Source organism: Eupeodes corollae, chromosome 2, assembly GCF_945859685.1.
Source record: "Eupeodes corollae chromosome 2, idEupCoro1.1, whole genome shotgun sequence".
In the NCBI taxonomy this organism is placed as follows: Eukaryota; Metazoa; Arthropoda; class Insecta; order Diptera; family Syrphidae; genus Eupeodes; species Eupeodes corollae.
The window spans coordinates 148,510,242-148,529,183 of record NC_079148.1 but is presented as its reverse complement, the minus strand read 5'-3'; the positions used below and the strand labels follow the sequence as shown (position 1 = coordinate 148,529,183).

The following is an 18,942-nucleotide window of genomic DNA, read 5'->3' as shown; positions in this document are numbered from 1 at the left end:
ATGCGACCGGTGGTGGAGGGTTCAATAAATTGCATCGATTGACTGACACCGAAGAAGCAGTTGACCGCCTTATGCATTTTCCTGCCTGTGTTGATCCACCAGGAGGTTTAAAATGGTTGTTTAAAATGTTTGTCAATACAAAAAATTTACTGTTTACTTTAGCTTGCACGATAAACCTTCGTTCCTCAGTACAATTGCCTTCAAACAACAATTTTAGTGAAGGCATTTCGTTCTTCAATTAGTATATTCAATAAAAAATACAAAAAAAAACTTTTATAAATCGTATTTCAATTATAATTCTGTACCATTTACGAAAACCAAAATTTTGTAGCTGATAGAATATTTTATGGGTATCATTATGTTTTATAGCCGTAATACCGAGTTTATCAATAAAGCTATTCACAATAGATCTTTTTATTCACTATTTATCAAAAATATTGATAATTGATCACCATAATACCGATTCATTAATTTTATTGATAATTATCAAATATCGTGTTGTTATTTGATAACCATAATAGGGCTGAATAAAATAAAAATGTTCTCGTTTTGCAAATTCAATCAATTTTCGAAATATATCCAAAGGGAGTGAAAAATTTTCCGCAACGCATATTTTGTCATACGTTAAGGTGAAAAAAGATGGAATTCGTGGCTGACTACATAAATGGATTAAAAATACTCCCTAGACACTCGTACTGTTGCGTTCTCATTTATTTTATTTGCGATTGCCAAGAAAATGGAAATTCAAAAATTAACTCACAGATATTTTCTACCTAATTTGTTGCATGTCAACTGTTCGAAAGATTAGTTGTTCAAGATCGGAGAATTCCTCGTTCCGATCGTGATTGATACGCGAAATTTTCTCCCAAGAACAAGAACACGTCATTGCGGAAATATTGAAATGCTTTTTGTTCTCAAATAGATTCACATACGTAAGTAGTTCCTTCTAGATCCCCCCCTTACTAATTTGTTTCAAAAACTTCTTAGGAACCATAAAAGAAAAAAAACATTCATTTGATTTAAATTACTTTTTTATTTTTGTTTTTTTAAGTGACTTAAAATAACTTATTAATATTTTGAATACAGTCCATTGAGAGAGAAGAGAATCCTGAAATAAAACAGAAAAAAAACATTAATTTAAAAAATAAAACCAAAGAAAATCCGAAAATTTTTTATTTTAAAATTTTAAATTCAGTAAAAATTTTGAAATCATTTAACATCATAAGTCTAACATATTTAATTTCATCATAAAAATAAATCACATACATCAAGTAAAACAATAAAATTTGTATGCTTACCTCTTTTGAATAAATAAAAATGTTTCCACACACGCTAAAGTTTAAGATGAATATTTTCTGCAAGTAAAAAAAAGACACAAGTACGAAAATTAGATGAAATTAGCAATCAATTTTTCTAACATAAAATTGGAATGTAAAGAGTTCAGAAAATTAGTTTACACTAATCATAACATATCATAGGTGTCCCAAGGTAAATGCTATATCATCACAAAAACAACTCTTTCAGAAACATATAATCAGCCTTATGACAGGGCCCCATCAACGTCGGAGGAAATTCGTACTACGGATAGCTTCATAGCTTTTATCCCAACAAAAACAAAAGTACCAAAGTTTGGAGTTAGCAACAAATAGAATCTCTACTCCTAAATTCGGTATCAATATTTTAGTTACGGTTAAGCTTTCGAGTTTTTTCTCCCGACTATTTCAAGATCGAATCTTCTCCGACGGGAGCTTTTTTAACACTTAATGAATTTGCTTTTAAGACACTTAATTTTTAATTAAATTTAATTTAATCCAAAATTTATTTCTTTTACTTTAAATGTAAACTTACATAGAAAACTTATAGATGGATAAATATTTTAAATGCAACTTCTTCCACGGTAAGTTTGATATCCTGAAAAAAAGATTAAAAAATTATTATTATTTTTATCCAATATTTGGAAACGTTCTAAAAGAAAATTATTATGAAGGCGAAGAGTTCAGAAATTAATAAGTTTACACTAATCATAACACATCATAGGTGTCCCAAGGTAAATGCTATATCATCACAAAAACAACTCCTTCAAAAAACATTTCGATACTTATAGTCGAACTTATCACAGGCCCTATGGGATAAGATTCGTACAACGAAAGGCAAACGCTAGTATCAAAGCTTTCTGGTTGTCATTCGAAGTACAAATTTTCTCTTAAAGGATCTGTTATAAGTCCGAAGGTGAAGCCAAGTTTATATGTCAAAGCGAAGTAAAATTAAAATAAAAGAAGTTTTTTAAGAAAATTAACAATTACTTCGATTCGAAATATAAACTAAACTTTTTTCAAGTTGATAAAACAGACAAAACTCACCTTATTCTGATTTTTTTTTTGTTCTCCTGCTGACTTTGCACAATTAGAAATAGAGCTACCTGAAAAAGCAAAAGAAACACAAATCTATTAAACCAATCCATTATATATTTTATTTTCATTAATTTATATTAACTATATTTTCAGTAATTCTATTTTTAATCATAAAGATTGTCATAGTCTAACATATGTAAAACAGAATGTCTCATCACAAAAAGAAAATTGTATATAAACTGTAAAAAACCAACCTTAAAATGCATAACGGGTTCGTATGTCTTCAAGCTTCTTGCATATTTGATTTGGTGTACGGTACATATCCCCGGCGATGCTCTTCTGCTTCGCTGGATCAATTGACAAATACTGCTCACATAAATCTCCATCCAATACATTCTTCACCGGATAATATGCACTCCTATAGCTTAGATGATCTCGACCACACAGTGGCGGATTTTCATTCCTCATATGCATTTCCAGATGTTGGAAAAAGTCAAAATCTTCTCGACTAGTAAACGGCACCAGAACCCCAACAGTTCCACTCAACGTAGAGTATATGAGAGATTCAGAACCTCCCGGAATAAGGGTGGCTTTCTGAAGTGACATTATGATTTCTCCAATGTGGAATGTCGAAATGTTCTCGGCCTTCTGTGAAGCTCCACTCAAAAGACCACGATCCCAGAGGGACTTAGTTCCAGTTGGATCTTCATCAACATCATCGGTAACAGAGTGAGGCAGACGAAGGATCGATATGTTGCCAAACTTATCTGCCGTAGCGATGGTATCGTAGTCCAGTAGCGTTGTTGCAGTTATCCATCGAGGATGTGTATCGTCGGCAAAAATAATCAACTGATTCTCCGCCCTCTTGTAACGCACAAAGAACACAGACTCCTGAACGTCTGACACATAAATCCGATGACCCATGGCTTGCAGATTGACAATCTGATAGGGAATGTGTTTGTTCTCGCACTTCCTCAAAAGTTTCTTCTTTCCCAAGTCATAAATGCGCAGAATCCGACCAATTCCAGCCAACAAACGCCCCTGAAACCCGCAAAGCGCTCCGGGAATTTCATCACACTCAGTTCGATGCAGGAACTCAAGCAGCGAACACGTGGGATCAATACGATACACATCAATAGCGCCTCCATTCGAAAGTCTCGGATTCAATTGAAGGTCTTTGGCGACTCCAACAACCAAATAATACCGCCCATCAGCCGCTGCAGCGAATTTCATAACAGCCATCGACATTATTGCGTCATTTTGAGTCAGAGGTATCTTGAACGTCGTTTGCCCATGAATTGGGTCCACAACTCGAATTTGAGATGCCCATAAACCCAAACCAGCCTTCGGCGAAGAAAAGACATCCTCAGGTAATACTTCATTGATAAAGGCGTCAGCCATCTCATTTGCCAACTCCTGCTCATCCTCTCCAGCTGCCGTTCTCATTTCCTCAGCCATTTGGTTCTTTCGGGCATTCTTCATCTCCTCCGTGTATGCATTGTGATCAGTCTCGGCGATTATCATTCGCCCAGTGTCCTGATGAACTGCGAAAATACGTGGCGTATAATCCAGAGGATACGAAACTTGATTGAACACCGTTCCCAGCTTCTCCAATGCCAAAATTCTCAAGGTATTCGTTGAAATCGCTACAATACCCTCATTACACTGTTCACTGGAAAATCCAGAAGCATACTCGAGCGTTTCATACGACAACGGAGTCAAATGGAATCGATTTTGGTAGTAGTACGAGAGCCACGTTCGACTTGACATCGCCAACACAGCCTCGGCTCCTTGCATTTTAATTCTAAACAACTTCACTGGTCGTGAACCCAAATATCTTGTTCTAGTGTCGGCCAAATCTCCAGACACTGGATCAAGAACTGTCCTCAACAATACTCCGTTGCTCAGCCCGATATTGAGATATATCGTTCCTTTGCCTTGAGCCTGTCCCTCCTCATTCAACTCTCCATGACCCATCTCGACCAAACACAAAGACTCAGCGGGAGATGGCAACGCTTGCATGGAACACGGCGATAGACAATCATTTGGATCGAGGGATATAATTCGAACAGTGTTGTCGGCCAAACCAACAGCCAAGAACCACGACCGCTGCTCTCCCTCGGGCACCGTTCCCAATGCCATGCACATAATTTCTGCAGGCATCTCAGACCTCTCTGTGTACTCATTTAGTTCACCAGACTGAAATTGGATAAAAACAAAGAAAAACTCTTAAGAAATCTGCTTCACTTTCATTTCTAAGGATGACGCAAGTTTTGAATTTTTCTATTCAGCACTGCAGGACACATAGTGTCGCAACATGGTTATTCTTTAGGTGTTTTTGTCATCAGAGAAATATATATATATTTTTTTTCTTTTTAAAAAGATCAAGAAAGACTTCAAACTCACCTCATCCATCTCGAAATAGACCAACTCCCGACCAGACAGAGCTATCACAACTTGTCTCTGGTTGACAGCACACTTGGAAATCGACTTCTTTCCAGGTGCCTTCCATTCGTTCACACGCTTATCGGCTCGAATATGACGGATACCATCAGGATACACCTGAACCAAAGCATCATCTCCCAACGAGGAGCAGCTAAGCGTCGGTGTTGTACCCAGGAATCCACTGTCCGTCACTTCTTCGACAGTTTCACCGATACTAAGAACCAGCGTGGCATTCACGAAGGACACAATGATATAAGCATCGAAATCATCTGCAAGAAAATACCAAGAAGAAAAAAGGACGAGGTTTAATACAAAAAAGTCCCTGGGAACCCACATTTGTTTTATATGTGTATTTATTTTTCTGGCATGGAGAATCAGTTAACCAAGATTTAATCAAAAAAATTCAACTGAAACACGGTATGGATCATCATTTCACATGCCAAGAGCTTTTTCTAACAACTTAAATCTATACACAAATGAAAAAATACCATCTCTCCAAGACCATGGAACAAAAGTCAGGAAATCGGGATATTTATTTCAATTGGTGTTTTGAAAAGAGTGTAGTATCTGTTCTCTTTACAAAAACCACCAACCAACCACAAATAGTGATGTGTGTCTATTTTGTTCTTATAAATGTTGCCTTACCTATTTCTTTAAAGAATTGTATAATATTTTTTAAGAGTTTATGAAATTCGTGTTTATCCAGACAAAAACCAAACACAATTGTCTTTTGGCCAGTTGTTTATTTAACCGCCTGAAATAAAAAAGAACTGGTGTTTGATAGATGTTCTTTTGATAACGGGTTCACCAGTTGATGATTTAAAAAAGAAAAACTGTTTTTGATTTGTCTGTTTTTTAAACTATTTTTTAAATGAATGCATCAACGAATTTATGATGCAACATTGTGAAAAACTGAGTGAGGAAAATCCAAAAAAAGATAACTCACCGTCAATGCGTTTCTTCACCGTCCATACGGCGTTGGGGTTTCCGGGCAATTCAGATACAGCCATCTCGGAGACTTCCAGACCGTGGCGCAGTACTCGAATCGATGAGCGAGGTCCTCGACCACAGAGCAAATACATTTGGGGTGTATCCTCGTTGGCCAAATCAGCAACTTGAGATGTGATGATGGGAGCGAAGGATGGCATTTCATCGACCATGACCAAATTTTTCAGAGGACGTGGAGCAAAGAAGAAAGTTTCTCCCTCCTCCAGGGGCATAGCAGAACTGAATTCAGGCTCATCGTCATCATCACCCAAATGAGCAATCTGATACAAATAACTAAAAAGCAAAAGACAAATTGTCTGTCAGCAAGTGAAGTTAGGATTCCATGAAAATTCAAACTTACTGGTTGCCAAATTCCGATGCAACAAAGAGGAACCCAGTTTTAAGAACACACATCGAAGTAGCTGGTGGGACTGTGTCAAAATATTTCAACTTAATCTCCGACACAGCATCGTCATCGGTTTCCAGAGTGACTTTGAAGATATCTCCTTGCTCTGTCTGCACCAAGAAGAAGTACATACTCTTTGTCCTGTGAGTTGCCGAACATATAAAAATCATTCCCCTCTCGGGATCATCCAAATCGTTCCTTCGACGAGGAATGGGACAACGAATATCGTGCATATCGCCATAGATCTTGTACGTCAAGTAGTTTTCAGAGCAAATTAATACCCCCGATGGTCCATCACTACCGCCAGGAACTGAGATCAAGAAGTTAGCGTGTTCTTCGAGTGGTTCGGAACGCTTTCGAACAACATGATTTAAACCCAAATCAAGCTCGTAAAATGTCAGTGTTTGTTGAGTTTTTTGGGCAGCTTCACCTGAAAGTAAATAAAAAAGAAATATTTTATAAGTTTGTGTTTCTTTTTTCTCTTGCTGCAGAATCCAACTTGGATTGAGAAATAATTTTTAATGTTGACTTCGCATCAGTGAAGTGTTGACTAATTTTTTTATAGTCACACCAATGGTTCGGAGGCCAAATTAATATTGCACTTTGCCAAATTCAATAACGGGGCATTATTTCCCCGAACTAAAATGTCTATAAAGTGCATACATAAACGGAGGTTAAGGCCTAACACTAATAAAATTTCCATCGCAATTCATCTCATAAAATATGTGAAAAGGTAAACCGAATTTATTTATAACTCATGAGACCCTAATTTTCGTAAATGGATAAATTTCGAGGGATATTTTATTTTAGATAGGCTCCAAGTTCCAATTCTATTTATTGACTTAGAAAAAGAATAATTCGCGACTGCTTTTAAAGACTTTCCAATAAGAGGTTTCATTTCTTTCTTTTAAGAGAACTTTTAAAGCTTTCATCTTTGCACGCTTGATAGTTAAAAACTGTTCCTATTACTAAATATGGACTTAAAAATGATTCAATAAATTAACAAAAAATAGTGAACATTTTGCAGCTCATTTGGGTCGTCGCGAAGCACCACTGGCAACAGTAAAACTGATGGAAAATTTTAGGATTGTGAAACAAGTTATCGAAATCGTGTGCGTCCCTCAAGATCTGAGAATATTGCTGTTGTAACCCAGTGTTGACGGAAACCCAGTTTTGTCAATTCCTTGCCCTAATTTAAAGTTAGGCATTAAAACAAGAGATATCAAATCGTATGTTGAATAAAGACAAAGGTTAGATTGTGAGGGGTGATGCATCAGCATCGGCAGTCAAGCATCTCACTCGTATCTAGGGTCAAAATTTTGAAAGGATTAGAGTTGGGGGGAAGTAGGTGGTTACATACAAAGTGCTTCTCCAAATAAACGTGATTTTTATGAGAACTTCAGAAAGTTCAGACGTAACACATTTCGTCAATATGGAGTCTTCCTCTTCTCATCTTCACATTTTTTACAGAAATCAGATAATACGATATCTTTTCTTTTCATGCATGTATCCATAGAGAGTTGTGAACCGTTAGGATACCAACTAATAGAGATAGTTGAGGACTGCTTAGTTGTAAAAGGTTTTTTATATTCTCCTTTGAAACTTTCAGCTAAAAATTCTTCGAAACCCAGCAAGCAAGTATCTAATCATCGGTTGTTTGACGCCTTGAAAGAATCTTTTTACCATGAATTTAAAACAGTGATCCGTTTTCGGCAAATTTGCCTGCCTTCCAATATAGTCTTTGACTTCGTGACGTGGCTATAAACACAAAAATATTTTTTTCATCAAGAGAAAGAAATATCTTTTCAAAACTTGAGACTATTTTTGCTTTAAAAGCACTAAAGTAGTCAGCAAGCTTTTTTGATCTTTTCAAGTGAGGGTTTATTGAAGAGACCAGATCGCACCCTCTCTTTGAATTTAGAGCCCACCGTACAGACCGATACTTTATTTGTGATCGTTTTCCATTCAAAACTCCCTCGAAGAGTTTTCTTTAAGTCTAAAATACATCAAATGACTCAAAACTATTCGGATCATCTTCAGTGATGAGGCCCATTTTCACTTCGGAGGCTACTGTAACATTTGAGATGAATCGAAGTATATTGACGTGGAAGAAGTTATTTCTCGAAGAGGTGTTAACATTTGGCGAACGAGATCTTTTGGTTAAAAACATTTAGTATTTTTTCTTTGAGGGCTATGTGAAAAATAAGGTCTATGCCAATAGTCTATTAATTAATTCAAGGTCTAGAAGATAGAATTCGTAAAGTTATCAAGGAAAATTTCGTTAGAAGGATATGTAGCCTATTTGGCCGATATAGTTTTCCATTACTTATGAAATACCTTCCTTTTGATAATAAAATAAAGATCTAGTTATTTCTCTCAAGTAAACTTTATATTGGAAACTCTATCTATAAGTACGATTTAAAGCATCAATTGCGCGATTGGCCTATTTTAGGAGATAATGCTCGTGTTTGAACATTCAAAAAGTCATTACCCATTAAAAGATGTGGAATTTTTGTTGGCTTCGCATCAGTGAAGTGTTGACCAATTTTTTTATAGTCACACCAATGGTTCGGAAGTCAAATTAATCTAGCACTTTGCCATATCAATGGAAGGAAGTAATTACCTCACACTAAATTGTCTATAAAGTGCTTTTAAAAAAAAGATCATATGAATATAAATAATTTAAACGTAGAAATGAGTTTTAAAATTCTACTTGTTCAAAGAAAAATGTTAGGTATAGATAATGACTAAAAACGACGAATAGAAGGTACGACAAAAAGATAGAATATTTGAAATTACTCATCAAGCAAGTTCATGTTGTTCACTTTAACCCACCTTTGTTCTGATTCGCTAACTAACGGGTGTTTTTTTTTAGACCTTTGGTTTTCAATTTGACAATACATTTTTTCGGAGTTGTTCGTTTTGACAGAAGTTACTTAATTTATGCTTAGTTTGCTTTGCCATTTAATAATAAAAAGAGTTATTTATGAACTTTTGCAAACCGTGCGAATTTATTACCAACAAAATGTTTTGGTTTGAGCGACGAAACCAAACAATCCAAACCAATTATTCAGGGAACCTTTTCTTAAGCCTATGGCGTGCTCGACTGGACTATTTTCTATTGGGTTATGTCTACGCATAATAAACGTACAAGATTGTCGCCTTGAATATAATATTTGGTGCTTTATTGCTGACACATGGCACCAAAGTGGCCCCATACGGAAAAAAGCGGTCAAAAATTCGCCTCAGTTGGAAATTATTCGCAATAGCCATAAAATTAATTTAGAGGCGACTTTCCACAACCGCAGCACGAGTATTCTTCTGTTTTTTTAGGCAGAGGTCTCAATAGAGCTGGCTTAAAATATTAAGGCGGGGAAATACCGTAAATCATACAAAAAACATTTCCTTTTTAGGACCTAACACTACTTTTTTGGTATTTTTTTTACCAACTTTCACGCCTAAGACAAGTTTTATATTTAATAGATAGAACGGCGTACTAACAGCAAGTAATGCAACCTTTAGGAGGAGTTTAGGATTTGATACAAAGTAGTTTTTGCGGGTCGACTTTCCATTGTCGCAGCACGAATTTCCTTCTCATTTTTCTTTACAGTTAGGTAGGGTTCTCAATAGAACATGTTTTAAATATTAAGGCAAGGAAACAACTTTAAGTCATAGAAAAAAAAATATTTCTTTTTTTTGAGCCTAAAACAAGTTTTTTTTTTAATCGATAGCATGGCGTACTAACAGCTAGGTATGTAGGGGGAGCATGCTGCCCCCCTGCAAACCCCCTGCTTGGGCTCACTATAGGATTTGGGGTGGGTGCGAGTTTAAGTCTTTTCAAAAGTACTTTTTGCATTAGACCACTAAAATCAAAGAACTCAAAAAAGTATGGCAACGCTGAACAAAAAACGGGGAAGAAATGTAAAAACGAACCCCTTTTCCGTGCTTTTTAATTGAACTTTTACCCTGGTTATAAGAGGGGTTGGGAATTGAATATACCCTGGTTACAAGAGGAGATCGAGGAATCTAATAGAGTTTTCGATCCAGGTATATGGTGGCACTAAATCGAGTAATCGAATTCAAATGGAATCGAAATGACACTTGGGTTTTATTTGTGTGCGTACTGCACTGCTACGTGAATAACTTTTAAAACAATGCTCTTAACACAAAGACAACTCCAAATTAAATTCGGCTTAGAACCAAAAATACTTTATTTAAATGGACTATTTTTTTTTGGACAAACGCGGTAATAGATGCTTCGATGCAGGTAGGTATACGTTGTCAGTGAATCGAGGAATGGAACGACATTTTGGTTTTATTTGTGGAAAATTCGGAATGTGGTCAATACCAATTTGTTTTAGAAGTGGTCCTGGCTCTAATAGTTTTGTAGGGTTATATTAAGTCATTCGTTTTTACTAACAAACCAATAATCAAAGCCCCTATTGACTCCATACAGCTAAATTTATTGTCAACAATTTGACTTATCGAATGAACTAAGCCGGAAATCATATTTAAAAGAAAAAAAAACTTTTGTATAAAATTATCTGCAAAATTAATTTTAACAATCTTTCTGTATTCTTTTGAAAAGTTTTCAAGCTGCTAAAAATCTCATAGCTTATTTTATGAATAAAATACCTACGCTCGCGCTCTTTTGGCGCAATTTTCAAACAACTACACATCAATTTTGCCGCCATTTTGAATTAGATATTTGGGATTGTAAAAAATAACCATTTTCAGTCTTTTAAAATAGAAAAGTTACTACTTACCAGTTGGATCATTGTCGGCTTCTTCGTAATCGATTTCCAAGCAAGCAAACATTGGATTTTCAAAGCCAGTATCCACGCCAACCATGTGATAGGTCAAAGTGTTGGACTTGTGAGCTTCCAAAGGTGAAGAAATCGTCAATCTTGCTTCGGCATCTCGATTAAGAATATAAGCGAGTTTTTGCTTCTCTACAGCGCCAATCATAATTGCACGACCCCTTGGATCGATGGAGAAATATTGCCCAGGAACAATGCGACGACATCCTGACTTTCCAAATGTCTCCTGATGGACTTTTTCAAGATAGTTCTTAGTTGGATTGTATTCCAAAATGACTATTCTCCCAGAATCAGAACCAACTACGATGTAATCTAAAACAAAAGAGGCAATTGACAAAATTAATCAAGAAAATCATTCACATGAGGGTATGGGACATGAAATTAGGGAGAGGTTAAATAATATTTCTCGCAGTTTCAATTCGATGAGACATTTTAAATTAACATCAAATGCGACATAGAGATAACTTTGCTATTGCACATTGACTGTTTGAAAGTCAATGCCAGAGAATCCCATCGAATAGGGAATTACAGCATTGGGTAGTGCTTCTCTAACTGGTGACTGACATACATATGTACTATATAAGGGTTTAAAATATGTCTTCTTACCTTTAGTTCCTCCTGTTAAACGAAAAGACATCAATGCTCGAATGCATCCAAAGACTTCAGTAGTCAAAAGAGTGTGTACTTTGCCAGTGGTCGAGTCGGGACGCAGGAGTTCCAAGCTCTTTCCACGCGACACAATGATCTCTTGGACTTTGGTTCCCGAGAAACTTCCATGGATGGCGTGGGTGATGCCTGTGGCACGTTGTAAGGTAAGATTATACAGATACATATTGATTTTTTGTATGCTATGGTACACTTACGTCATATTCTACAAAAGAATTGAAAAATAAAAACTAAGTTAGATTCAGGTTTCAATATTTTTTTGGAGAATATTGTTCTGTCTCGGAATCCATGGCCGCAGTGTGTGAATCAGTGCGGTCAAACGATGCTGTTCGACAGATTTTTATTTTGCACGTAAAAATGCGACCGAAGCACAGACAATTTCTGTGACTCTGGAGATACGTCGTGCCAAAATATTTATAAATTTACCAAAGGAATAACTTAAACATCATAATTTAAAGCTTACCATTATATTTGGTCTGCCCGTAGAACGGATGAATGCAGATTTCTTTTCTAATAATTGTTGGATTCGATGACTAGCATCCAATTCTTTCTTTTTAAGTTTAGGTCAATTAACGTCCTTCCTTTCGGCCGGTTGAAATTGAAGTGACAGATTTGTACAGAAAAATGGATGAACAGGAAGTGGTTTGGTACTGACCGCATGGAGTGAAGGTGGTTGGAGTTTAAAGTCAAAAAAATGTACTAAAATGAATGTGTTCAGAGTATTTAGAATATCTTTCACAAAAAAGACTTGCATACACTACGAATATTCAGGGGATTGATTTTTGTTTTATTAACATAATGCTTGTGCAACATCAAATTTGTATGTTTTATAAGATTAAAATTTTATTTTATTTTCATAAATCAAAGTTTATAAATTTGAGTATTAATAAAAGTTATTTGAAAGGGAAAAATATTATTTTAGAGTAAGGTCATTTCTAGATTACTTTTAGATGTCTGTACTACAAAACAAATCAGACCTACGGAAATGGGATTTTAAAAGCGATTAGGTTCAAAATGGTGGCTGTACAGTGTTTTTGCCATGACTTTTGTTTTTTAGGGGTTCTTGACAGAAATCCCAGCTCCTGTAATTTTCATAATGATCCAATTATTTTTTTTTATTATAAATGGTTTTTTAATATGGACGAATTGATTTTGACAGCTCATGGTGGCCATATTGTCTTTCTTGTTTTCTGTCACAAGAAACAAGTGCAAATGGGTGTAAGAACGATGAAGGCCTTGCTCCCTTTTTATGAGGTTATCTGCGAAAACATTACCGCTGTTCATGAAAGTGCGCAGAAGAATCCATCAACGGCGATCACTATAGGATGATCACCTATTTCTTGTGGCTTGAATTATATGATATGGACATCTAAGACATATAGTTTCAACAGGATGGCGAACGAGACACGGAACTCAAGACACAATCGATATTCTGCACTAGCCGTTTCACGAAATGGTTATCTCGAGCAGAGGCAAAGTGAATTGGCCACCAAGATCGTATGATTTGAGCCCTTTAGGCTAGGAGCGCACATGCAACTTTAAGTTTCGGAACTGTTTGGTTTCTAAACTGAGCACTATAGACTCTATGAGAGTCCGCACACATGCAGAAACCATTCTGTCGCCAATTCGAGCAATTTTTTAGTTTGTGTTTTGACTCAAACTAGACAATCACCTCGAACCAATTCCTTAGTTTGTGTCACAAGGAGTTATAGGTAACTGCGCAGACATTCAACTTAAATCGTTGAATAATTTTCAGTAAGTCGAGAGAAAGAAAATTTTAGTCAAGGTGATGAAATGTTTCCTGCGTATTAGTTTTTTTTGTTGATTATTTTCAGAGTTGCTTATGTGCGCGATGTTAGGGCAACTGACGATTGAACTATTTGGTTTCGATAAAGTTGCATGTGTGCACCTTGCCTAAGACTGTTTTTGTGGGGCTTTCTTAATTCACCGGTCTATTTGAATAAGCCACAGGCTACCGTGGCTCTCAAAGGAAACACAATCGATGCCATCGGTCAAAGTGAGCCTGAATTATGCACCAAATACTTCAAAAACTGACCCTTCGAAAGGGCAATTCTCATCGCGGTAAAATCTTTAAATTTTTCTGGTGACCTTTAAAATTTGAATTGCATTATTGAAGCTTTTGTATTGTAAAATGGCAAAATATGCCCTTTAAAGTGACAGCTACCCAAATTGCGTGCTATTTAAAATGGAAAATTATTTTTGAAAAAAAAGTTCTAATCTAGGAAAGTTGCTTACATTTCGTATGTATGCCAGCAACTTAGAGAAATAACACCGTTGACGCTTCAAATGCGTTTCCACCATTAAATTCCTGGAATAACACATCCAGCACTCCTCAAAACTCAATATTGACATTTCACATGACAGAAAGTGAAAATTTTTCAAAACAAAATATATTTTTCATTACAACAAATTTTACAAGAAAAAATCAAAACAATGGAAAGCGCTCCTTTGAATTTGGTTAACAACGATGTTTTTTAATAAAAGTGACAAAAATTTAAATATTTCAATAACTATTTCTAGGCTCACTTCCATGAGAGACGAGCGGACAAGTTTCTCAAACGAAATCGTTTCGATGAAGGCATCAAAGCAATGGAGACTGCCATGGCTTACATTGAAGATGCCTACAAAATAATCACAATTCCCAAGGCCATAGAAGTCCTCAACGCAGAGAAGTGGCATTTTTCACGGAAACTTAAACAGATCAACATTCGTCAGTCACAGTACGAGGGTTCGAGAGTTCCTTCAGCAGCAGCCCAACCAATTGAGCCACCACAGCAAGAGCAAGCAAATGACTTGGACAAACCCAGCGATGTGTGCATCCATCAGGCCATCGAGAACTTCGATGCAAAGTACACCTCGTCTACTCTAGAAAGTTTGTATGGTACAAAGCAGGAGGGAGCGAGTGAGAGTAACAACTCAAATTCAACCTCAACCAACGAAGACTCCAATAATTGGATGATTGAGTTAGAATGCAAAGACTTCCCCTGCCTTGCTCCACTAGAACTGCCAGCATTCGATCTTGGATTTGATACAAATCCAGAATTGGAAGAACAAAATAAATAAATAGTTTTTTAAAATGCGTTTTATTTCTATTTTGCCAAAAGTCCTTGCAACATTTCTTCCATGTCAGTCTCAGTCTCGACATCTTTTAGAACCAGTAGAACCTCTGCCTCCATTTCACAGAGGAGCGCAGGCTTCTTATAGGTTATTATCAAAGTGTTGTACTGGTGGTGGATTGAGATGTTGTCTTGTTCCGGAAGCAGACTGCATCTCTCCAGTTCGGGGACATTAATAGATTTGTAGTATTTTTTGTTCGTTGTTCGTACGACAATGGCCCTCTTTTCTTTGTCCGCTGTGACTTGATACGTATCAATGGAATAAGGCAAGTTTCTAATTCTCCATTCGATGTTATGTTTGGTCACACGCTTCGAGAGAATCGGTTCGCTTACACTCTGGCGGACTGTGAAACCTTCTTCGGGATTTTGTGTATTGAGATTGAGGTTAGGCGTTTCTCCAACTTCAATTTCCCAATCAGATTCACCCATCAGAGTCTTTGATTTCTTCCATGCTCGTTTCTGAATAACTCCTGTGTCCAGACTATATTCTTCAGCCATTTGACGCCCATCCAGGAATTTGTAGAAAACCTTGCGAACTCTGCCGCTAATCATGGAACTTTTCTCTGCATTGCGAATGTCTTTTAACCAGTTTGTATACGACATTTTATTGGCTTTACAATGGTTTTAGGTGAATCGAAGTCTTTAGTCTATTAATATCGATCAAACAGCGAACTGCGATTGACTATGAAAGCTTTGTTTATTTTCTTTTCGGGTTTTTCGATTTTTAAAACACGAGAACCAGAATAATCGTTGTCAAATGTCAACATATATCTGTTGCTATACATAAATATGGAATCTGGAAATAAGGTGTGGAATTAGTTTTCCGAATTAAGGCATTAACACATTTTAAGCGGCATTTGAAAGATGTATGGGGAATTAGATTTTCTTTAACTCAGTGGCAAACAAAATTTGTGGCACACCCTTAATTTTTTCCGTTTATATTCTATTTTGTTTTTTTTTTTTTTTAAATCAGAGAAACGAGTGGTTAATTTATTTTTGTTTTTCTCAAGGAAAATTCACAATTTGATAGAATTTTAAAACGTCAAATTATTTTTTTGCTTAAAAATCGTCCCAGGCAACTTAAAGTCGCTACCCACTTGTCAACTAAGTTGTAGGCAACTTAAGGTTGATTAAATATATTTCACAATGCATAATTCAAATTTTAACTTATTACCCATCTCTTAAAATACTTTTCATTTAAATTAAACACTTTTTATTCTTTTATGTAGTGGGCAAATATTTGTTAGCTATTCCAATTTTTCAAAGTTATACAAGTTGTGACAGATGAAATTTCCCTTGTCAGATTTATTGCAACTCATATATTCGTAATATAGGTAAGAGCTTAATTTGTATTAATTCAAATTGCCATTGCTTTTTTAAAGGCAAGCTTTGTTCGAGGTAAAAATTTCACAATGTATTGAAGACAGGAACTTTGACAAATTGAGAACTGTCATCATTTTCAATTTGACAAAGCAGAAATACTCCAGTTACTTCAAAATAAAACAACAAACAAAAAATGTCAAACAAAAATAGTTGCATTCATGTTATTCAGATTCTTATCTGACTTCATATCATTTTATATGAACTAAAAGTTTTACTTTTAGGTATTACATTACACGTATTTCTTTTTTAGTTCAGAACAGAGCCTGAACAGTCAAACAAATTATTTTTCTTTTTTACCTCTCAACGTTCAGGATATAAAATTTGTGTTTCTTTTTATTTCGAACATGTTCTGAGCTCAAAAATAGCTGTGCCCGCCGATTTGGCAGGTGGCACAAGAATTTGATCGGTGATTGTTTTATTATAATTATTTTTTCCATTTTTATTTAAGTTTTGAATCTTTTGCTCGGTGTGCTCGGATTTTGTTCATAATTCTTTTCTGTCATTTTGTTAAGAGCTCATACAGAGCACTCCAAGCTAATTTTATTGAAAAAAGGAAAACATCCCAAGCGCACCCATATGTCTTTTGTCAGCTACTATTTTGATGGCGATCAGCCATTAGCTGAATAGTGGAAGTGTGGCAATAGCCTCTTCGTGGTGGCCAATAAAAGCAAACTCGAAAAGGTTTGGCTAATATAGTCACTAATCATGCTATTACCTCAGGTTGGCGACAGGCTGATAACATGCCCCGTTAAAATATATCAACAAGACCAACAACAAGCCTTAGAAATGGACTGACGTTTTTTGTTCTGAACTTAAAAAACATTTATTATGTCATGTTGTTCACAGAATCCTATGAATGAGTTTCAAAAGGATTCGGTGTGATTTTTGACAATTTTAATTATGCAACAACCGCCTCGTATAAACTTGTGGATTGTATAAGTTCCGTTCCCATTGCCCTTCCACATAAGCAAATTCGTGTTGTCAGCATCACACCAAAGACATTTTATATAAAGAAGCAACAGTTTTGCTGCCATTCTCATGAGAAATAACAAATAAACCCATAAGCCACTCTCTTCACACTCATATAGTTCTAGTACTCTGTTTCATGAACTAGGTAAATATTACATTTTTCAGGTGAGAGTTGAATGTACGAAAGTTCTTCATCTTATTTTCAAAATATCTTTGGAACCATCCATTTTAATAAAAATATCTTTGAACTCTGTGACTAGTGACTCAGATTTATTTTATTTTGCTTTCATTCTCTCAAATTGATTTTAAATTCAGTTGAAGCGGCTCCGATAGACCACGTAAGTGAAAATATTTCCAAATCTATTTATAACTATAAAAGACCGTCATTCATAAATTTCTTAAGTTAATAAAGCACAAGGATTACCCTAAATAACTTCTGTTTTCCCCGCAGAGCGTAACCTAAATATAAAAACACAGCATTCCGCCTATTGGAAACTATTTATAACTAAACGAAAAAAAAAAAATAAAAGAAAAATGAGTCTCGTCTGGACTTTGATCGCCTCTTTTCTGTACGCAGAAATTGTGGTTGTCCTGTTGTTGGTGCTGCCGGTGGCATCACCCTACAGATGGCAGCGATTCTTCAAGTCACGATTCCTGGCAATGCTCGGGAAACAAGCACACACGTATTTCTTCCTTCTGTTGGGAGTTCTTGTTCTTTTCCTGCTCGAAGCCATCCGTGAGATGCGCAAATACTCAAACACCGAACCAGCTGGTGAAATGCATTTGAACGTTGAGATGCAACACAGCATGAGATTGTTCCGGGCTCAACGCAACTTCTACATCTCTGGATTCGCCATCTTTTTAGTGTTGGTTATCCGTCGCCTCGTCACACTTATCTCAGCCCAAGCTAGTCTCTTGGCTCAGAGCGAAGCATCGTTGAAGCAAGCTCAAAGCGCCTCTGATGCCGCTCGCAACTTAATGTCTAGCAAACCAACCGAGAAGGCCAAGGAAGCTAAAGAAGAAGCCGGATCAAACAACACAGTCACTGAGGTAAGAACTAAGAAGAGTTTTTTTTCAGGCGGGTTTACTTAATCGCTCTTTTTTATTCTCTTCAGATCACCGATTTGAGGAAGCGCGTTCAAGATCTTACTGCATCCCTAAACAAAGAAAAGAAGGACAAGGAAGCCATTAAGTCTCAAGCCGAGTCTCTGAATAGGGAGTACGACCGTTTGACAGAGGAGTACAGCAAACTGCAAAAGAAAGTCACAATTTCCGGAGGAGAGAAGAATGACTGAGTCTGATCTTTCCATTCCCATTGCATTTGCATTATATATACAAGAAATGTTATTATTTAATAATACAATTCCCTTTTTTAAAAGACTTTCCTTATACACTTTGCACGCTTCTCTGTCTTTATTAACCTAATATTTGTCAGATGCTGCTCTAACTCTAACCCTTAAGTTTAGTTACGAATTAAAAATTACGATTTATTAAATGTATTTTTCTACAGTTTCAGGTTATAAAAATGGTAGAATTGAAGAAAATATTTGTGTTATTTATTTATGTGTAATTTGTTTAACAAAAAAGAAAAGAAATAAAAAATCAGTCCAACAACATGAATAAATAAAAAACATGATAATATAAAGTTGTTGAAACCTTTTTGTGTTCTTAGATCTTGGGTAACGTGGTGTTCATTGTACATTCCAACGCATTGCCAAAAAATAATAAACGATGAATCATTTGTTTTGTTTGCTGGACATAATTCTGTGTATGCATAT

The 18,942-nt window shown here is 36.0% G+C and overlaps 4 protein-coding genes across 5 annotated transcripts; 2 read left to right on the top strand and 2 right to left on the bottom strand.

The window, feature by feature from the left end:
* Positions 1-1,848: 1,848 nt before the first annotated feature.
* Positions 1,849-12,298, bottom strand: LOC129944429 (splicing factor 3B subunit 3). 2 transcript variants are annotated; one of them, XM_056053855.1, is made up of 9 exons: positions 12,139-12,297; positions 11,616-11,880; positions 10,956-11,321; positions 6,145-6,619; positions 5,743-6,077; positions 4,758-5,065; positions 2,606-4,550; positions 2,361-2,419; positions 1,849-1,911 (listed from the first exon to the last, which is right to left on the bottom strand). In XM_056053855.1, the coding sequence occupies exons 2-7, from the start codon at positions 11,839-11,841 to the stop codon at positions 2,607-2,609; spliced, it is 3,654 nt and encodes a 1,217-aa protein (XP_055909830.1). In that variant the 5' UTR covers positions 11,842-11,880; positions 12,139-12,297; the 3' UTR covers positions 1,849-1,911; positions 2,361-2,419; position 2,606. The 2 variants fall into 2 exon arrangements, with proteins under 2 accessions (XP_055909830.1, XP_055909831.1); XM_056053856.1 differs by lacking the exons at positions 1,849-1,911; positions 2,361-2,419; positions 2,606-4,550 and adding an exon at positions 5,442-5,550 and having other exon boundaries at positions 4,928-5,065; positions 12,139-12,298.
* Positions 12,299-14,041: 1,743 nt separating this feature from the next.
* LOC129945457 (uncharacterized) lies at positions 14,042-14,774 on the top strand. Its single transcript, XM_056055223.1, has 2 exons — positions 14,042-14,153; positions 14,217-14,774. Exons 1-2 carry the CDS (start codon positions 14,130-14,132, stop codon positions 14,757-14,759), a joined length of 567 nt encoding a protein of 188 aa, XP_055911198.1. The 5' UTR covers positions 14,042-14,129; the 3' UTR covers positions 14,760-14,774.
* Positions 14,761-15,568, bottom strand: LOC129945456 (protein DPCD). Its single transcript, XM_056055222.1, has one exon. It carries the CDS (start codon positions 15,413-15,415, stop codon positions 14,786-14,788), a length of 630 nt encoding a protein of 209 aa, XP_055911197.1. The 5' UTR covers positions 15,416-15,568; the 3' UTR covers positions 14,761-14,785.
* A 1,774-nt stretch (positions 15,569-17,342) lies between these two features.
* LOC129947484 (B-cell receptor-associated protein 31) lies at positions 17,343-18,708 on the top strand. The gene is made up of 3 exons (XM_056058060.1): positions 17,343-17,502; positions 17,616-18,214; positions 18,280-18,708. The coding sequence occupies exons 2-3, from the start codon at positions 17,699-17,701 to the stop codon at positions 18,457-18,459; spliced, it is 696 nt and encodes a 231-aa protein (XP_055914035.1). The 5' UTR covers positions 17,343-17,502; positions 17,616-17,698; the 3' UTR covers positions 18,460-18,708.
* Positions 18,709-18,942: the final 234 nt, after the last annotated feature.

Excerpts from the sequence above, each read along its gene's own strand:
- LOC129944429 (XM_056053855.1), bottom strand. The coding sequence starts at position 11,841 with ATGTATCTGTATAATCTTACCTTACAACGTGCCACAGGCATCACCCAC. Across the intron at positions 11,322-11,615 it reads TTTAACAGGAGGAACTAAAG|ATTACATCGTAGTTGGTTCT; the intron begins GTAAGAAGACAT and ends CTTTTGTTTTAG. Across the intron at positions 6,078-6,144 it reads GCATCGGAATTTGGCAACCA|TTATTTGTATCAGATTGCTC; the intron begins GTAAGTTTGAAT and ends TTTGCTTTTTAG.
- LOC129945456 (XM_056055222.1), bottom strand. The coding sequence starts at position 15,415 with ATGTCGTATACAAACTGGTTAAAAGACATTCGCAATGCAGAGAAAAGT.
- LOC129947484 (XM_056058060.1), top strand. The coding sequence starts at position 17,699 with ATGAGTCTCGTCTGGACTTTGATCGCCTCTTTTCTGTACGCAGAAATT. Across the intron at positions 18,215-18,279 it reads CAAACAACACAGTCACTGAG|ATCACCGATTTGAGGAAGCG; the intron begins GTAAGAACTAAG and ends TATTCTCTTCAG.
- LOC129945457 (XM_056055223.1), top strand. The coding sequence starts at position 14,130 with ATGGAAAGCGCTCCTTTGAATTTG. Across the intron at positions 14,154-14,216 it reads AAAGCGCTCCTTTGAATTTG|GCTCACTTCCATGAGAGACG; the intron begins GTTAACAACGAT and ends AACTATTTCTAG.